Below are 18997 nucleotides of genomic sequence, written 5' to 3'. Positions count from 1 at the left end.
GACCTCAGGGTGCACTTCATCTCTCATTTTGGTGTACTCGTCAATAATCAGACAGGTATTAGAGATTACTTTGAGTCTCCAAAGTTTGCTGCGGACAGGTGAGCGCTGCCCCTCAACTTTGCGCACTGCACTGCGGGCGCCAGCAGAGGTAGTCTGCGTGTGTGAGATTAAAGTATCTGCAATCCTAACCCGCAATTATGCGGAAAAGCAAGTTTGAACAACCCCGGCAAGTCACTTCCTAGTGTAGGGTTTCATTCCCCCCTTCACACACCCTCCACGCAGGGCGGCCAGGCACCGAGGCGCTGATTTGGCCACAACTCCGACAGGACGCACGGCACACCGGTGTGTTTGGGCGCAGACGCGGCACCGTCGAGGCACTGCGGGAGAGAAGGGGGCGATGGACATTTGTGCGAAACCCTTCTGAGGACGATTTAAGTTGATTTTCATTTGTGGCTCAACTCGGGAGGCACAGCCTTCCCCCACCTCGCCCGTGAGTGCGCATACCTGTGCGGACTTGCCCGCAGCCCGTTAGGTACTCAGCGGGGGAGTCGAGCCCGATCCGATACGCGTTATTATCGGCCTGTTGCGGCTCTACCGAGGCCCTTACTCTCTTTCTCTCCGTCTGACACCGGAGGAAAAACACCATCTGAGGACTGAAATGTCGGCAAATGAGAGAGCAACTCGAGCACTGAGGGAGATCCTGCAGAAACCTGGAAATGACGCGTGCGCAGACTGTGGCGCGCCTGGTAAGTGAGAGGAAATATGTGCTGCCTTCAGGTACTGGCGGAAATAGCACAATTACGAGTTAAAAGTGGTGAATAAGGCTTGAGAAAGACAGATATTTCTTTTAAACCCTGAGTTTTTCAGGTGGATGATGTATGTGATGCAGGACATTTGAGTCTAATGGTAAAAAAATATATATGAAAACAGCATGTGGCTTATAATTTTATTAAAGTTAACAATCACAAGTCTGCTGTATTGTTCTCCTTCATTCTGTCTCTGCATCACACACTACCTTTGAAGTATTACATTTTCTTATTCCAGCCATAAACACTTGGATTTCTGACAAGTCACATTACATAACGAGAGTCGCTACCTCTGGCCCCTAAGAAGTAGGAGCATTTGAAGAACACTTGAATGCAACAGTAATGCTCAAACTCACAAAAAGCAAGTCTTGACAAGCGCATTATAGGGCTTGTCCACACCTCACCCAGAGCTTTTAGCCTCTGTGGAAGTCCCCGTGCATGTCCTGTACTACCTACTGACATTGTACAAACAAGGCCTTCATATGCATGCGAGATATTGTAGGGCGTAATCACAACTGAATCATGAATAAACAATGAATTCAAGCCCTGAGGCTCCGTATTGCTGGTTGAGCAATGGATCACTGCGTGTGGCCGTGTTTCTACTCTGTATAAAATGAGGGTGGACTTGACTGCCTGCATGTTGTACAACCAGTCTGCTTGCTCAAAGGCAGCCTGACAGGAGTTGGCCAAAGAAGTGAGCATTTCTCATACACTGTCTTCACACAGATTTCCCAGCTGCAAAGTCTAAAGTGTTCACCATCAGACATACAGAGAGGTGTGTTTGTTGTGTTGACGTGTACTTTTCTCGGTGTGTTGGCGTCTACTTGTGCATGTTAATTTTTATTCAGGTCCCTGCTTTGCATTGCAAAAAAAAAAAGTTGACTTTCCAAGCAATTAGGTTTGAGGATTAACTAGGCAAATGTGCAGCGTTCTAATCTGCATGATATGGTTAGAAAATTAAAGAACTCTCTACCTCTCCTTCTGAGACATCTGTGATCTCTAGCAATACGAACAGGGTACACACATATATATACACACACACACTCTCTCTCGATCTTGGTTCACTGGCAGACTGCTGTGTGTGTGTGTCAGAAAGATAAGACAGGTGTGGTCAAAGCAAAGAAAACATTTCTTGCAAGTCAGAGCTCAAAGAGGAGCAGACATGTCAGAGGGAGATTAGCCTCACAGATTTCGGGCTGTGTGATTAACTGGGTCGGACAGGAGAGGCGTCGGGGTGTGAAGCACGCCTCGTGATCAGAAGGTCACCGGTTTGAATCCCCGCACTTGTCGAGGAAAATCAGGGCGGAGGAAAGTGGACGAGGAGCGCTTTCTTCTCACTGAGAAACTACTTTTGAGCTGTGCCTGAGCGAGACTCTCGAGTCACTGGACAGCTCTCAGGAGGGGATTCAAGCCCAGCAGACCTTCCCTTTAACTTTCTATTTGAAAATATCTATTTAAAGAAAAAGTATTTACATTTAGGAAGCTTATTTCCTCAAATTCAAAAACACCAAACCAGTTCTTTAACCCTCCTGTTATGTTCAAATTTACAAACATCTTTTATGTTTGGGGTCAATTTAACCCCAGCAGTTTAAACCTCCACAAAATTATTAGAACTAAAATTGTTACCAAAGTTTATATGTCAGGTACTTTATGTTTCTTTGTTGACGACCTAAATATCCCTTTAAATAAAACATAACTCCTCCACCCCCACCCCCACTTATACATCCAGTATTCCTGTTCCGCGATTATGGAAAAATATGCAAATCACCATAAAATCTCACTGACTGACCTAAAATTGGAAAGAAATATTAATTTTTGGTGTTTTATCAGCTTTATATTATTTCTAAGAACAGATTTTTGTTATTTATAACCGATGTGTTACAAAGTGTGTACAGGACATTGAAAACATATCATCATCATGTGAATTTCATGTTTACCCGGTAGTATCCATTAAATTAGGAACACTCATTAAATATGAAGCAAAAAAAATGATGTTAATCATTTATTTAGAGATGTTAAACATTGAATGGGGTCAAATTGACACCAAACATAATAGGAGGGTTAAATCCTTGTTTTGTTCACTTTCCCTGAAAAACTTCTCACTCTCTCCCTCCTCTCTCACTTCTTTGCTTTACTTTTCAATCCTCTCCCTCTATCCCCCTCTCCTCATCCATCCAATCTCTTATTTCACTCCTCCCTCCCTCTCCTTCCTCTCTCTCTCTCGTCCTCCCTCCAGACCCAGAGTGGGGTTCCTGCTCCCTGGGTGTGTTCATCTGCCTGGCCTGCTCCGGGATCCACCGCAACATCCCCGACATCGGCAAAGTCAAGTCGCTGAACCTGTCCCGCTGGGAGGACCACGAGGTGGAGGTGAGACTCGGGGGAGAAACAGCCCTCCTCCGTCCCCCCCAACACGCCCGCAGTGCCCCATAAAGTTATCAGAGCCTCCTTAAAACCGAGCTCAGCGTCCCGTAAACTTTGCATTTTTATGGAGAAAAAGTGCTGCCTCGTCCACATTTCCTTTTTTTGCTGATGAACTGAAAAAAGTGATGTGATGAACATTTTGTTTCCATAATGACCAGCTGCCACTTTGACGGTGCTGATGTCCACCTCTCAAACACTCGCCATATACTGCCTCTTTATGATTACAGCTACTATACCAATTTTCTTTATTTCTTTATTTTTTTTTTTGTTCACCTTGTTGTAAACTGTCTAACTAAAAAGACTCTTTTTTTTTAGTTTAAATGTGAAAATGGTCCTGGCATGGAAACATATTTTGTCGCTAAAGAAATTACATTATGTATAACAATGGAGGCACATTTGTGATACATATACTTTAAAATTCACCACCGCCTCGCAGTTTCATATGTTCTAATATCACTTTATATGCGATAGATAAAGCACAAAGCGATCATTAAGCGTGTAGTATGTCTTTTTTTTTTCATTCTATGCCATGATATATGTCCAACATTAGCTGATACAAAACATCATTAACAAACTGCATCCCTCAATTATTCTTTTTTAAACATGTCTGCGTTTAAAAAGCTTAATTGTTTGTGCCTTTTTAGAAGTTGGCACATCAGAGCTTGACAGGATGGATGGATAGTTCATTGTTTTCTTCATAACAGATATTCTGCAACCACTAATCTTTGTATTACAGTAGATTAATATGATATGATCCATTTTATATAGCACCAGTGTGGGGCTTTGTTGATGATTTTTATCCTAAATAGTCGACATATTAGATTTTTTGTGGTATTTTTGAAATTGCTGGAGAATGTGTGTCCTAAGAGCGGCTCTTCTAAGAGGAAAAAAAAAAGGTTTTAAAAATCTAGTGCTCCCTCCAAAAGTGATTTTATCTTGCATAGGACTTCATAGAGTAATATTAATGGCGGTATTGTGATCTCAGTGCGTTTAAGCCTTTGTAAACATGACTGATGGTATAAAAAGTGCAATAGTGCCACCTCAGAGTCATAAAATATAAGGGCCTTGTTTGAAAAGATGGTGGCGCGTTGGATTTTGGCAGCATTGCAGACGAACCTGCTACAGATGATTTACAGAAATAGGAGACAAATCTGATTTTTAGCTCTTATTTCTTTACTTAGGAATCCTCTGTCATATATTTTAGCCCTGGAGGAGCCTGTGTTTCTTCTGTCTATCTTCTGGGTGCTGTCGCTTTTACACACCTCATCATTGATTTGTTGTGTTAATGTTCACAGACGATTTTATTCCAGGAAGTTTCTGCTGTTGAACAGATAAGAGCATCAAGCCAAGTGCCAAAAAGGGAACAATGTGCCAAGCTGTCATGTCATTCATACTCCGTTGCTCTTTTCTCTTTATGGTGTGGTTTATGTATGTGTGTGTGTGTGTGTGTGTGTGTCTGTGTGTGTGTGCTGTTAGTTCATGGCACAGAACGGTAACAAGCTGATGAGGAGTAAATACGAGGCTGCGGTCCCTGTTTACTACTACAAACCTACCCACAGAGACTGCCAGTGAGTAACCATGGCAACACACACACACACACACACACACACACACACACACAGTGATGATAAGAAATTTTTGACGATGAAGCCATTTCATTATAGAGCTCCCTGGGGAGTAGACATGACACAAAAACATAAACGGGTAACGACTGTGTGTATGACTACCTGTTTTGCTTGCATTGGTTCACTTTTTTTTTTTTTTATTGTGCGTGCGTGCGTGTGTGTGTGTGTGTGTGTGTGTGTGTGTGTGTGTGCGTGTGCATGTGTGTGTCTCCATGCAACACTCCAAATAAACCGATAGGCTGACAGACAAAACATTCTTCATCGCTCAGTAGACATTTAATCATAATAAAATATTAAAATGGACTCAGTGGTGAAATAACTTATAGACTCATGATTTGCCTCCTTATTCACATGTTTTGTCATATCAGTGCGATGAAAGGTTTGATGTCTGTAAACAAAGGATTTCTCAAGGCAGCTTGAGTGTGTGTGAGTTGATTTCTCCTCTCAGTCTCTCTCCCTCTGTCCTTTTCTCTCAGTAACACACTCTGTCTCTCTTTCAGTTGAGTTTTATTCACATTGCATACTGCATGCACACGCCTGTAATCAGACATAAATGAAACAGAAACAGAAACAAAGTCAAATAAAATGAAACAGGATAATGACATGATGATTACACCGAATAAACACACAAATAAAATAATAAAATCCATTTTCTCACAGGGTAAAGTTAAAAGACAGGATTTTTTTTAAGACTATGAGGCGATATCAGTTTTTTTTTTTTTCCAAGGAGGACACACTTCATTGAAACTTAGAGCTTGAAAAATTATTAATTATTTTAAAGGTTTTAGTAAACTAAATGTCTTTGATAAGGTTATATTTCGTGCAAGAGACGGGGAAATGTTCTTTACGCTGTTTATCGTGTCTCTGTTGTCCTCTTTGTCTCTCGCTCGCTCGTTCTCTGATGGACAGGTGTGAGGCCGTGAATAGCAGCAGTTATGAGGAAACAAAAATATTTCCGTGCAAGAAAAAGCAGATGGGAAATTGTTGACTTTATCGAGTTAATCTCATGCCAGCATTTTTTTTTTTTTTTTTTTTTTTTTAGGGCTACTGCTGTTGCAGGAAACACGGCCAAGCAGCTTATAGAGTGAAGTATTTTTGCATTGTGGTGATACTTTTTCCTTGAGGAGAGGATTTAAGGACTTTATTCACCTCTGTCTGTCAGTGTGTGTGCATGTGTCTGTGTGTGTCATATTTGTGTGTGTCAGTAGCCAAACAGTCAAATGAATGAGAACCATTTCACCGATTTCCACTTCAACGAAGTCCCTGAAGTGAAAAAAAAAAAGTTTCTCGATTCTTGAAAAAAATGTTTGCAAATTTATTGAAAATGAAAGACAAAATCTGAAATGAGTCATCCGCAGCTTCCGGCAGTGACTGCACCCCCGAGTCAGCTTGAATACATCTGGATCGGCTCGGCTCACCTCCGCTTTTTGGATTTTCTCCTTTTCAAACTGGCACACGGTCAGGCTCGGTCACGTTGAATCCGGAGTGTCTGTCTTCATGTTTTTACGCAGATTGTCGGTGGGATTCAAGCCTGGGCTTTGGCTCTGCCACCCGAGCACTATCACGCTGTGTTTGTGATGCAGTGGAAATGCACGGTTGTAGCAAAAAAAGACATTGTTTTTCTGAATCATCATTGTTAGATTTAGTTTCAGCAACAACAAAAAAAAAAATGAACCTGTGCACAACTTTTCATTCACCTTTATGCCTTTCTCGGTGTGATATTTGTCAAAGTAGCAGCTCGTAGAAACTTTGTTTTCACTCTTACTGTCTTTCAGGTGTGATCCTACAAAATTCAACTAAGAATAATTACCATTTTATTACTTTGGGGTGCAACTACAACCTGAAGGACAGTTCCACTTGTTTGCCATCATCTGCTTTAGATTGAAAATATCTCCAATTGACAGATGATGGTTGAATATTTCAGATTCCAGACTCCTCAATCCAACTTTTTCCACTTGACCGATTGCTCTGGTTTTCCAACTTTGGTGAAATGACCCTAATAAGTGCGTCACAGCCGGCCACTGCAGGAGCTTAAGGTGTCCCAGGAAACTTTTGTGCTATACAGAGGGGCTCACCAGCACCCCGAGGCACCCTTCATACACCCTTAAAGTAAGTCCATATCAGACTCGCTGAGGACCGATAGCCCTGAATCCCTGCGGTGCTGTCACATATCTCACCCACACCAAGAGGGACCATCGGGTTATATTCAAGATAACTGGAAACTGTGAAATTCAATCCCGAGAATTTACTATTTCCAACCAGTGAGCATTGCATTTGTTTGCCTAAAGGGCCACTGTGCTGTTTTCAGTTTAATCGTTCCAGTTTTGCAAGCGTCGATGCATTCATCTTCTCAAGGCTAGATTACTCCAATGCCCTTTTTACTCCTTTTTTTTTTTATTACTCATACACTCAGATCACTTCACTGGCATCTGATAAAATACAGAATGGACTTCAAAATGTTGCTCGCTGTTTAGAAATCATTCGAAGGCCGTGCTCCTAAATGCATCCGTGACCTGCTCAGTGCTTACAAACCCTCCAGAGCCCTCAGATCATCAGACGCTGGGCTCCAAACTGCACCCATGACCTCAAGTGACTCTGCTGAAGATGAGTCAGTCATTATGGGCCGACTCTCTGGAACAAACTGCCTGATGATGATGATGATGATGATGATGTCGTTTAAAAGCAGCTTAAGACCTACCCGTTCTCTCAGGCCGAATGCTAGTGCCTCCTAGTGCCTCCTATAAACATGTGAATAAATCTCAAAATCAAATATCAAAGAAATCACAATTGGAGCTTTGCAAGGAAACAAAATCAAATGCAAAAGAGAAAAAAAAAAATGGCCATGATTCACCAAGTCTGCTTCTTCCATGGATATTTCCTGCTGTTTCTTGACTGATGCAAGCAGTCCTTTTGTCCTTTTGCGTCCAAGTCCGGACACGACACAGTCACAGTTCACAGATATTTGAAGCTCGTTCGTGATCCGCTCCGTTTCGTGGCTCTGAACGGCCACCAGAGAGAAAATCCTCCCCTACAGAGGCATTTGAGCCCGGCCCACTGAGGACACATGAGACAATCCTGAACATGCTGATCAAGTTGGCTTTCCCTAGGATTTGGAAAACTGCCACCCACTTCTCAGCGGTGCATTTTGTGGTATCGTGTCCAGTTTTCTGTATTTCCTCGAGGCTGGAGAAAAACTCTAAAAAGAGTTGTCATTTTGGAGGCAGCCGCCACCTGCCGTAATGATGTCAGACACTTATAATTAACAATCTGAGCCTGTCAGCGGCAAAAACAAAGTCTCTCCGTGGACGCAATTTGACGGGCAAACTTTGCAGTAGGGGAGACTGGGGTAAGTTGAGCCAAAGGGTAAGTTGAGCCACCCCCTGTTGCTAGGAAACGGTAAAAAACATTGATCATTTGACCAAATATTTAGGAGGAAGGCATCATTTCATGGAGTCTGTGAAGGTAAGAACCACATGGGTAAAGTGGTTATACATTTATTTCCAAAAAAACATTTTTTACTCTTGAAAGTGAATTCAATCTATCATCAGTTTCCTGAGAATTGTGTTAAGACCAAAACAGATCATTTTAAATTTGTTTTATACATCAATTGTGGTATCTATGAGCTACAACATGAGGTCATAAACCTAGCATAAAAGTGCACCATTTTAGCTGTGGGGACTAAAAAAGTCAAAATGGTAGCTCTGGGGTAAGTTGAGCCATTTGGCCAGGGGTAAATTGACCCAGAGCCCCACACACTTAATAAGTGTATTTTGGTTGTAGCCTAAATGTCTTAAATATTAAATAAATATGAAATATCGAATGAATGAATGAATGAATGAATGAATGAATAAATAAATAAATAAATAAATAAATATGAATTACTTATTAAGTGTATGGGGTAAGTGTATTTTGGTTCAATGTGTTACGTCCACATGCGGCTCAACTTACCCCGCTCCTATGCTCAACTTACCCCATACATGGGGTAAGTTGTGCCACGAGACCACTTTTTTTGGACATGCTATATTATGGAAACAGTTATGTTTACACCCATTCTGTTTGTTTGAAGAGATGCACAACATCCTGAAATATATGCAGATATATTAGTTAGCGACAAAACTATGATTGCCTTGATGTAGTGATCCTAAATATGAAAAATGGCTCATCTTACCCCAGTCTCCCCCTAACATTTCACGTCTCTATTTGGACCCCAAAAGGTGGAAAAAATAGGGTTCAAGTTAAAAAAAAAAAAAAAACAGAATTATCCTTTAACTTTTGGTTTGGTCACTTTGTATACATTGCACATTCACATTGGGATTGGAAGCAAAAAAAAGTAATAATTTTTGAAAGCACCGGGCTTGAAATAACTTTTGGTCTCTCAGTCACAGTTCACACCACTGAGTATTCTCATTTGCTAAAACTTAAATGGAGATGAAAGGGCTGTAGAGGATGTATCTGCATGATAAGGCCGAATACAGAGAATGATGCACTTTATTTGTACCATTGCGTTACTTGCATTACGCCCGTCCCGCGCCCAGAAGTGTGATTAATAGAGTGGATATACAACGAGACAGGAGAAGAAAGTGCAACTGAGAAAAGGTTAGGGGAGGACAGGAGGACGGACGTGAATACAGATTTCTCTCAACACTGATGTGTGTTTCCGCTGCGGTCTTTAATAGTCTCGAGCAAACCTCGCCGCGCTGTGAATCTCACAGTCCTGGCTAAACACTATTTGTTTTCCTTGCTCAAACCTTCGCCAGTCACGACCTGCTTGGCATCTCTCATTAGGTGTTCATGGTCTTTTCTTCACCCCCTAGTTTTATTTTTACCCCCTCCTGACGATCACTGATGACTTCTGTTTTCTTGTCTCCTTCCTCATCTCACCCCGTGCTGTTTCATATTTGCCTTCCCGGGGTCTCTCCGTGATAAACACGTAGCGCCACATCCCGGCTTATTTTGTCTTTTTTTTTTTTTTTTGGCCGACGACAGCAGCTTGCCGGACCGCTAGCACCAGAGCCGTGTCACGTCAAATGTAGAGGGAAGCCTTCCTCACGGAGAAAGATCTGCCAGCCAGAACAGTCATGCATGCCGTTGGTGCAATGAGTGGGCAAACAGCGCTTATATAATGATAATAAAGTGGAACGTAGATAATATATGGAGAGAGAGAGCGCACACTCCTCCTTCGTTCTCGGCCTGCTGCAGGAAAAAGTGATCGCCTGTTAGTCACTCTGCTGTGCGAGTCCAATTAGGAGGAAACATACATGCACACACACACATGCAAAGGGTTATATACTGTTTATGTGTGTGTGTGTGTGGGTGTGTGTTTGACAAGGTCGCATGTCCCCAGGTAGCACGTTATCTGTGTTTTTAAGCTTCAAGCTCCTCCACTGAGAAACAGGGCAAAGAGGTCATTTCTGTAATTACTGACACCGCACCACCACCACCACCACACACACACACACACACACACACACACACACACACTGGTACCAGTACAGTAATATGAAAATGGGTTCTGAGATTTTACCACACATCCTCTCCTAAATACCATTTAGGAGCAAAGCAAACTTATTGAATTAAGTTTATGCATCATTCACACATGTACATTAAGGGTTTTATTGCCTTTTTACTGTAGTTTATTGTACTGTAGTTCCCTGACTTAATCCTTAAAGCAAGCAAGAGAAAACCCCCAAGCTGTAACATGGAAAATTGGAAGAAAACCTGAAAAGGACCACATATTATGAGAGGAATGCCTTACCATGAGAATATCATGACGAGGGTGAAAGGGTTGATTTATTCTCTGTTTTCGGTTTGGGAGATTTAAGGTTTAGTCAAGGCAAGAGCAAACTACTGTTTTAGTTCCTCCTTGAGTTGTTGTCCATAATTCAAAGTGGGTCAGGAGAAAAGAGTCCATATTTCTCGCTCAGTATAATAAACCGTCACGTCGGACTTGACAGGTGAGGCGCGTACAGTTAACGGGATTCAGACAGCGTTAATTAGACAACCTAGGATGAATGTAGGATGAATTTAATCATAAACCGCTGAATGCCACAGGACTCTTTTTTTTTTTTTTTTTATTCAGAGATAATAGGTGGCTCTCATAGTGTCTGACAACCTGGAGCAGTCAGCTCTTTCAGCAACTCATGTTGGGGGGGATGGGGAGGGAAAGGCGCGCAGGCAAAGTAAACACATAATTCCTGAATTCATATCTGATTAGCGTTGATGGAAGGAAGCCACGATTTCAGAGCGTCCAACAAGTCCAAATCTTCCTTACTCTTCACTCTCACTCTCACACTCAAAACACTCAAAGTACAAATAAATTCCAGAGATTTCTATGTTCTCTTGTGTGTTCATTTGGGGGAAAACATCATTTAGTGTGTGTTTTAATTTTCTGTGTACACAGGGTGTTGAGAGAGCAGTGGATAAGGGCAAAGTACGAGAGGAAAGAGTTCTGTGAGCCTGGCAGGAGCCTTATATATGAGCAAGGTGAGAGTGTGCGCACACACACACACACACACACACACATGCACACGTATAGAAACATTTAGGCCAACACACATATGCAAAAACACACACATACACTGACATATAATTACCAACTATAAGTACTAACATAAAAAACTGAGAAAGCATAGGTACTTGTCATACCTACACACACACACACACACACACACACACACAAATGCATCACTTGAACACACTCGTCTCTCCCACAGGAGCTAGAGACGGCATGCTGATGAAAAGGGGGCGGGACAACGGGCAGTTCCTCAGCAGGCGATTCGTCCTCTCGGAGAGGGAGGGCACTCTGAAGTATTTCACCAAATATGACGTAAGCACCGGCTATAACCTGGCTTTTATTAGCCAAGCACACACACACACACACGCACACACACACACACACACATGCACACACACACACACAAACGGATCTGCGCATAACCATGACCACAAGACAGCCCTGCCTTAATTAGATCGCATCCTGGTGACTGTAGTTTAAAGACAGTGATTTATTTGTAGCACATACACACACACACACACACACACACACTTTATAACCACATGCTTACCAAAAACCAAGCAGATTTAGGTCTTATCTCCTCTCTCCTCCGCTGTACACACTCTAAACTCTATACACACCCATTACAAACACACTCTACACTCTAAACACTCTACACACACACACACACTGAGTGTATTCAGACCAATTTAGCCAACAGTCTGTCCCGCTGTTGTCAGTGTGGCTGATTCGCTAAGCTCTCCACCAACCAAACCAATTAGAGCTTTGTTTGCTCCGGGGAAAAAAAACTGGAAAATAGACTCCTTTTCAGTATAGATTCTGTGTGTGTATGTGTGTGTGTGTGTGTGTGTGCGCGCCCATTTGCATGTGTTTGTTTTAACACATGTCCTTGCATGCATCTGTCTTTCTATCGTGAATAATTGATGTGATCCTCTTCTCGGGTGCTGTTTGCATTGTGAATATTTCATGCCTTCGTATTCTCCTGGTGTAGAACAATATCTTTATATATTTATATATATATTTAGATATATGAAAAAAAAATCTTATGTAGTCACAGCAGTGCAGAAATCAAAAGTGACTTCTCCTCGCCGCGCAGTCGGTTTACTGTTTTTAAGCCGGGGAATTTGGTCGGGCTTCAGAGGAGCCCCGGGGTGTGTAAAATATTCAGGTGAGGCGCTCCTCACCCGATTTGTTCCCCTCTCATGCCGCTTGTTCGCACCGGGGGAGTCGGCTCTCGCAACGACAGGCGGGCTGACAAACGCTATCAGAGGAAAAGTCGCTCGCCAACTGTGGCTGAGTTTGTTGATTTGCGTCGTTTAAAGTCATTTTCTTGTCTGAAGGTCAAGGTCAGACGAGGTGCACACGGCAGAAAATGGCTACTACAACGTTTTGCTTCAGCTCATTTCATGATGCAAGAAATGTATATCTTAACAAGTTCTTCTTCTTCTTCTTCTTCTTCTTCAGTTTTACCCAGTACTCGAGTTGAGGGGGGATGAGGGGGGATGGCATCCCCCCTGAAGTAAAAACGGTCAAAATCATCCACCCTGTAAAACTGCCATCCTCCCTTTTCATCAAGTGAAAAAAATTGACCATCCCCCCTGAATTTTATTTACAACTCGACTACTGGTTTTAGCATATATTTATCTGGAAAAAAGTATAAATGTGTTGAAACAAGGCAGAATAAGCAGGTCATCCCACTTGTATCAAGAAAATGAAACTTTGATTGAAGAAAATTCAAGAAACAAGTTGACTATCTCATCCCAGTGGCAGCTTTTTTCTACCTTATTTGAAGAAAAATGATATTTTAACACTGAAGATGACACTAAATGATTTGTTAAGATCAATTTTTTTTTTTATTATTTTTCCTTTACACATACATGCAGTCTCTGCTGTCAAAGCTAAAATCACTTTGAAACAGACACAATAGAACAGAATTATCTTGGACGCAGATTGATGTTTGTTGATAATATCGGTATACATTCTCATGGTTAGGAGGAGCTCACACACACACACACACACACACATACACACATCATTGGAGTAAATCAACATCTGTAGGAGGCTTTTCTTGTCCACAGGAAACTAAGACTTAGAAAACAAGAGGATTTTTTTTTTTTGTGAAAACGCTGTTATCTTTTGCATCTGCTCGTAGCGGAGACATTGAGTACGTTTACATGCGCACCATATTCCCATTCGGGTCAATATTCTGGTTAAGGTCATTTTCCGAATAAGGTGTTTATATGCGCTGCAGCAACTGGAATATTCCGTTTATATGTTACTCGGCATATTCCCGTGTTTCGGCGTACTCCACGCTCTTATTTAATGCAACACTCAACCAGCAGGGGGCAGCCATGCGCCTATAGGCGTCTGGTCTGCCAGAAATACAGAAGAAGAAGAAGATGTCGCTATTTCTGTGTTTTCTCCCATCGATATCCTCCATGATATTTAAGTCTTTCATTAGCTGAAGGCAGACTGCAGTCTCCTGGCTCTTGCTGCTGTTCGCCATGCCGTTCGCCCCGCTCGCAGTAACCATAGCAACAAAGACGCCCCAGGATTCCTTGCGAATCGAGCATGCGCAGACGTAACTGAATATTCCCGTACGGGGCATTTTTCAATTAAGGTTTACATGGCACAATATTCCGGTTGGAACAGGCATATGCCAGGGGTCTTATTCGGAATTTTCTCCAACTGGAATATGACCTTAATCTGGTTCGGTGCGTGTTCACATGAAACGTGCGCAACCGGAATATTGAGGATATTCCGAATAACACCGGAATATGGTGTGCATGTAAACGTGGTTATTGAATAGAAAAGCAGAGGCAGTTGAAATGTCCTTGCACCTGCTCTGACATGACTCAGCATTCTCAGTGATTCATGTAATTCTTTCTCTCTCTCTCTCTCTCTCTCTCTCTCTCTCTTTGATTTGTCAGTATTAAGTGATTTCCTCATCTGCACAGAGGCAAGCAGTTTAAAGAAAGGGCTTTTCATTTGTAACTTTCTGGAGGAGCTCTCAATCGGCATCTGTCTGTACGTTTTTGTCATGTGACTTTATTTTCCACAGAGATCGGACACAATTAGGACATTTTAACTTTGTTCCTGCATTTGCGCCTGCTCAGGCTCCACATTGCTGGTTGAGCCGTGGATCACTGCGCGTGATGGCGTTTTTAATCTGTCTTTATTCAATGAGGGTTGAGTGCGAATATGTGGTACAACCAGTCTTCTTGCTCAAAGGCAGCTCGCTCACTCGGCTGCGGCTCAGATTCAACTCCTCTAGTCTTCTAGTTCCTACTTTTCTATAGTAATCGCCATCAAACGCGCAGAGAGGTGTGTTTGTCGTGTCGGCTTCTGCTTTTGTTGCTGTGTCGGCATCTGCGTGTGCGGTTTGATTTTTATTCAGGTCCCTGCCTTGCATTGCACAAATTTGACATCGCAAGCAATTAGGTTTGAGGATTAACTAGGGTTAGTGCAGCGTTTTAATCTGCATGATAGGGTTAGGAAATTAAGGAACTCTCTACTTCTTTCCTTACCGCCTTCTGAGACATCTGTGATCTTTAACAGAGCAGACACACACACACACAAACACACACATATACACACATATTCACTCTCTCTGTCTCTTGTTGTTGGTGTATAGTGTTTTCCATCTGCACAGAGGCAAGCAGTTTAAAGAAAGGACTTTTTTGGTAACTTTCTCCCTCGTCATCTGTCCGTATGAATGACTCATCCTTGTTTTTGTCATCCGACTTTATTTTCCACACAAGTAGGACTTTTTAACTTTGTACCTGCGTTTGCACCTGCTCCCATTTTCTTTTTTTTTTTTTTTTCTAAAAACAGAGCAGTAACATTTACATTTTCTAAATCATCCATATGCATGGAGATGTGGTTTGTTTGTTGTTTTTTTTCCCCTTCAAAAGTCTGTTATTATTGCCATATTTTTTTCACCCGCCAGTGCAATCAATAGGATTATGATTTAATCTTAGTCTCTTCCTTCATTTCTTTCTTTTTGTGTCACACACAGTATCTCAGACACCACTGATTCCATTTGATAAGACTTTGCAGAAATGGCGCCTCTCACCATTGCATTGTGGTATATTCAGAATTAGCTGTCTTCTTCTTCCTCCTCTTCTTCTTCTTCTTAGCAGCAGCAGTAGTAGTAGTAGTTGCAGTAGTAAATTTTTTTCAGTTTGCAAGGAGCTGCCAAAAAATTGAAGTGGTTGGAGAGATAAAAAAAAAAAAAAAAAGAAACAAAAACATCACAGAAAATCCAGTCTGTAACACAGCTGCTGTTCAAACCTAAAGGCTAAAAATCGAGTTATTTCTCCGCTTTGTGCTTCCTCAGTGGAGCTGCGCGCCGAAAGTCAAACAGTCTCACGTGCGCGACTCCAAGGCGATGCTCCCAATTAGCGAAAGCAAAGTGTAAGCGCCACGCTTTCCGGAGTGTAATTCCTCCCGCCGACGAGTCGGGTTATCGCGAAGATGAAGCAATCAGACACGTTCACTTGTGACGCCTCGCCCTCTAGCAGCAAATTCACCAAGCACGGCGTGAGTGTGATGTTAATTTGACCTCAAATCGCCACGTTTACTGGAGTTCATTTTGAGCTGATCCAGAATCGCAGAGCAGGCGCTTCTGTTGCTCAGTGGGTTCCAGTTCTTCCCTTGAATTACAAACCCTCTTTCTCTCTCCCTCACTCACACACACTCACACAAACACACACTCACGCTCACTCCTCTCCCCTCCAGGCTAAGGAGCCCAAGGCGGTGATCAAGGTGGATACCATTAATGCAACCTTCCAGCCCGAGAAGATTGGCAACCCCAACGGCCTGCAGATCACCTACCTCAAAGACTACAGCACCCGCAACGTCTTTGTCTACCACGACAGCGGCAAAGTCAGTACCATCAAAAAAAAAAAAAAAAAAAAAAAAAAAAAAAAAAAATCCTCAGCTTAACAAGTCTCATGCTGAGTCTTAAAATCGTCTTTTTAAGGGCTATAATAATCCTTCCTGTCTTGTTTGTGCATGCTGTGTTTTAGCCCTGACTCGAATTCAGATCAGCAACTTTAGGAATAGAGTCAGTGTGTCTGTGCGGTGCAAGAAAATCACCGTCTTCACAAGTCATTTGGTCTCCTATCCAGTGTCAAAAACAGTGTTTTTCTTGGAATAAGCGACAAAAATCAACCAGTAGGATGCGAAAATCGAATTCCTTCAACTAGAATTTTCTTGAATCAAGTGGGCTGATCTGACTTTTTCTGCCTTGTTTATTTATTCTTGTTACCAGAAATATTCCTGGAACAAGTAAAAATACATTGGAAACACGTGAGATGATGTCATCCCACCGGCTGACAAACAAGATTACAACACTGGATATGACGCTGAGTGACTTAAGACGGCTATTTTTTGCAGTTGTGGTGTGGTTAGGGTGTGTGACAGGACCCCCAGTTTCAGTTCCTCGTACCCCACTGGTTTGAAAAGCAGTGGAGCAAATTAAAGCTCCAGACTAGAAAACATACAGCGATGTTCACCTACTTTTGATTTCTAACCTTGTAAAAAAAAAAAAAAGAGAATTTTTGGTTCCTATATATCCCTAAAACATTTCAACATATGTGTTTATATGTGGAGCTAGGGCTTACTGTCATTTTATTGGTTTATTGATAAGCATAATTATTGTCTTATATGTCAAATAACACGTAGATCTTGACGAACACCTCGAGAAATACAGTGGTAGATTGCATTGCATTAACAAATCACTCTTAGGTCTTCAAGTGCAATTTCTTTTAGTACAGTCACAGCCAAAATACTAAACAAATCCTAAAAAAGCCATTAAAAACTTAAAATTGATTGGTTCCATAAAAATACATAAGAAATTTTTTAGTATTGGGTCATTTTGGTACCAGTGATGAAGGTCGTTCTTTTTATTAAAAGACACATTTTTTGTTGCCAAGCTTCGTTTCTATATAAAGCCAGCACATCTGAAAGTTCTTCAGACACAAAAATGGCTAAAACAAGGAACCTAACGCAGGAAACACGCCTGAAGATAAAGATTCAACTGTCAAGAATTTAGTTTTGTTAGTTTTTCTTGTAAACAATAAACAAAAAAATATAATTTGTATTTGTTTGTATGTGTTTAATGCAGCCACACCTTTTGAAACACAAAAAAGATTTTTCCAAAAATATTTCATGATCATATTTGAGATTGTGAGATTGTGTAAAATTTTAAGGGTGTCCGAAAACTTTTTTCCACCACTGTACATGTGTGTGTTTCACATCTCATAAAGTCGCACAGTAAGATGCACACACACCCACCACATGCAGGTACTGCCGGTTTGATCACAGTGTTGAAATATTTTAGGTTTGGCAGCTCCAATAGTGGTCATCGGTGTAGGGAAACTATTTTGCGGTAATGTAATTAAGTAAAGGATATGATGTTACTTTTCTCAGAGTTTTGCAGAGTACTTAACTAACATAAATAAGAACCACAGGAAGCATCGGGCTATATACTGTCTTAAATCTACAGGACCATGAGACAGGCAGCAGCATTAACTGGTAAATCTCTGTCTATCATCGAAAGCATGACTAAATGTCTGAATGTCCAACTAAATGGCCGAGTGTGCGTGTAGGGAGTGGGAGTGACTTAGATGAAGCATTAAATCTCAGCTGGGTGCTGTCTGAGCTGCTCTGAGTTCAAATGTTTGACTAAAGCCTGGTCACTCCCAAACCTAAATAAGCTTTTATAGCCGTGCACCTACATTTGAAATTGATTTTGCTCTAAGGACTCTGATTTGAGAACATATTTTGGATTCTGTTAAGCATCAAATTGTTTAGATGAACACTGGCAAATCCATTAAAATGATTAACTGAATTGAATAACAGTGAAATTTAACAGTTTAACAGGATTCCTGGGGATCCCACTTTGAAAACCACTGCTTTACAGCGCACACAGTGCCAGTAGCCCTATCAGTCTTGGCAGAAACAACACGGTGCATGAAGGTTTGCCTCTCTGTGGCATATGATATTGTATTTTGAAGCGCGGTGCACACAGGCCTGCAGACCGAAAAGGCTGGGCCCCTGAAGAGCTCAAGTGAATGGGCCCTCCCCTTGCTCCTCCCCTGCTTTACTCACATCACCTGAGTGTCAAAGTGAAGAAATACAGTGAGGCGCAGGTGAACAGCTTGAGAGGCTGGGACACTCTCAAGGTTTTCGCCTGAGGTTTTTTCATCCAAGCACCGGAGAAGGGGAGATACACAGGCAGTGCCTCTGTATTTTCTCTTCTGCCAGTAGATGGGAAAAAGGTTGAGCCTCCATGGAGCTTTCCCCTTTTTCCTCCTTTATGGTCGGCCCTGTGTGCACACTGCGAAGAGTCTCCATCTAAACAAGTAATCTAGTCTTTAGTTTTGAAATCTTGTTTTTTTTATTAAAAGACAGTAAAAAATCTGCAGGTGGGATGAGATGACCTGACTTGTTTTCCAATGCTAATCAACTTGTTTGAAGAATTTTTGTCAGTCAAGTGTTGTTTTCTTGATTGTACTGAGCTGATCTGCCTTGGCTCTGACTCTGCCTTGTTTCAACATATTTATACTGAAACAAGTGAAACTGCGTCAGGAAAAAGTGGGATTATCTCACCCCACTGGCTGTTT

The 18997-nt window shown here is 41.8% G+C and overlaps 1 protein-coding gene across 1 annotated transcript in view; it reads left to right on the top strand.

Annotated features, from left to right (window-relative positions):
- The first annotated feature begins 257 nt into the window (after nt 1-257).
- LOC115368139 (arf-GAP with dual PH domain-containing protein 1) overlaps nt 258-18997 on the top strand; it is a 30954-nt gene continuing 12214 nt past the window's right edge. The window contains exons 1-6 of the mRNA XM_030064142.1: nt 258-746; nt 3043-3173; nt 4704-4795; nt 11253-11335; nt 11566-11678; nt 16107-16253. Of these exons, the coding sequence (XP_029920002.1) occupies nt 659-746; nt 3043-3173; nt 4704-4795; nt 11253-11335; nt 11566-11678; nt 16107-16253 (654 nt within the window). The 5' untranslated portion in view covers nt 258-658. The remainder of the gene's footprint in view (nt 747-3042; nt 3174-4703; nt 4796-11252; nt 11336-11565; nt 11679-16106; nt 16254-18997) is intronic.

This window comes from Myripristis murdjan, chromosome 1 (genome assembly GCF_902150065.1).
Source record: "Myripristis murdjan chromosome 1, fMyrMur1.1, whole genome shotgun sequence".
In the NCBI taxonomy this organism is placed as follows: Eukaryota; Metazoa; Chordata; class Actinopteri; order Holocentriformes; family Holocentridae; genus Myripristis; species Myripristis murdjan.
Note: the sequence above shows the minus strand (reverse complement) of the source record. Positions and strands in the feature narration are given on the sequence as shown.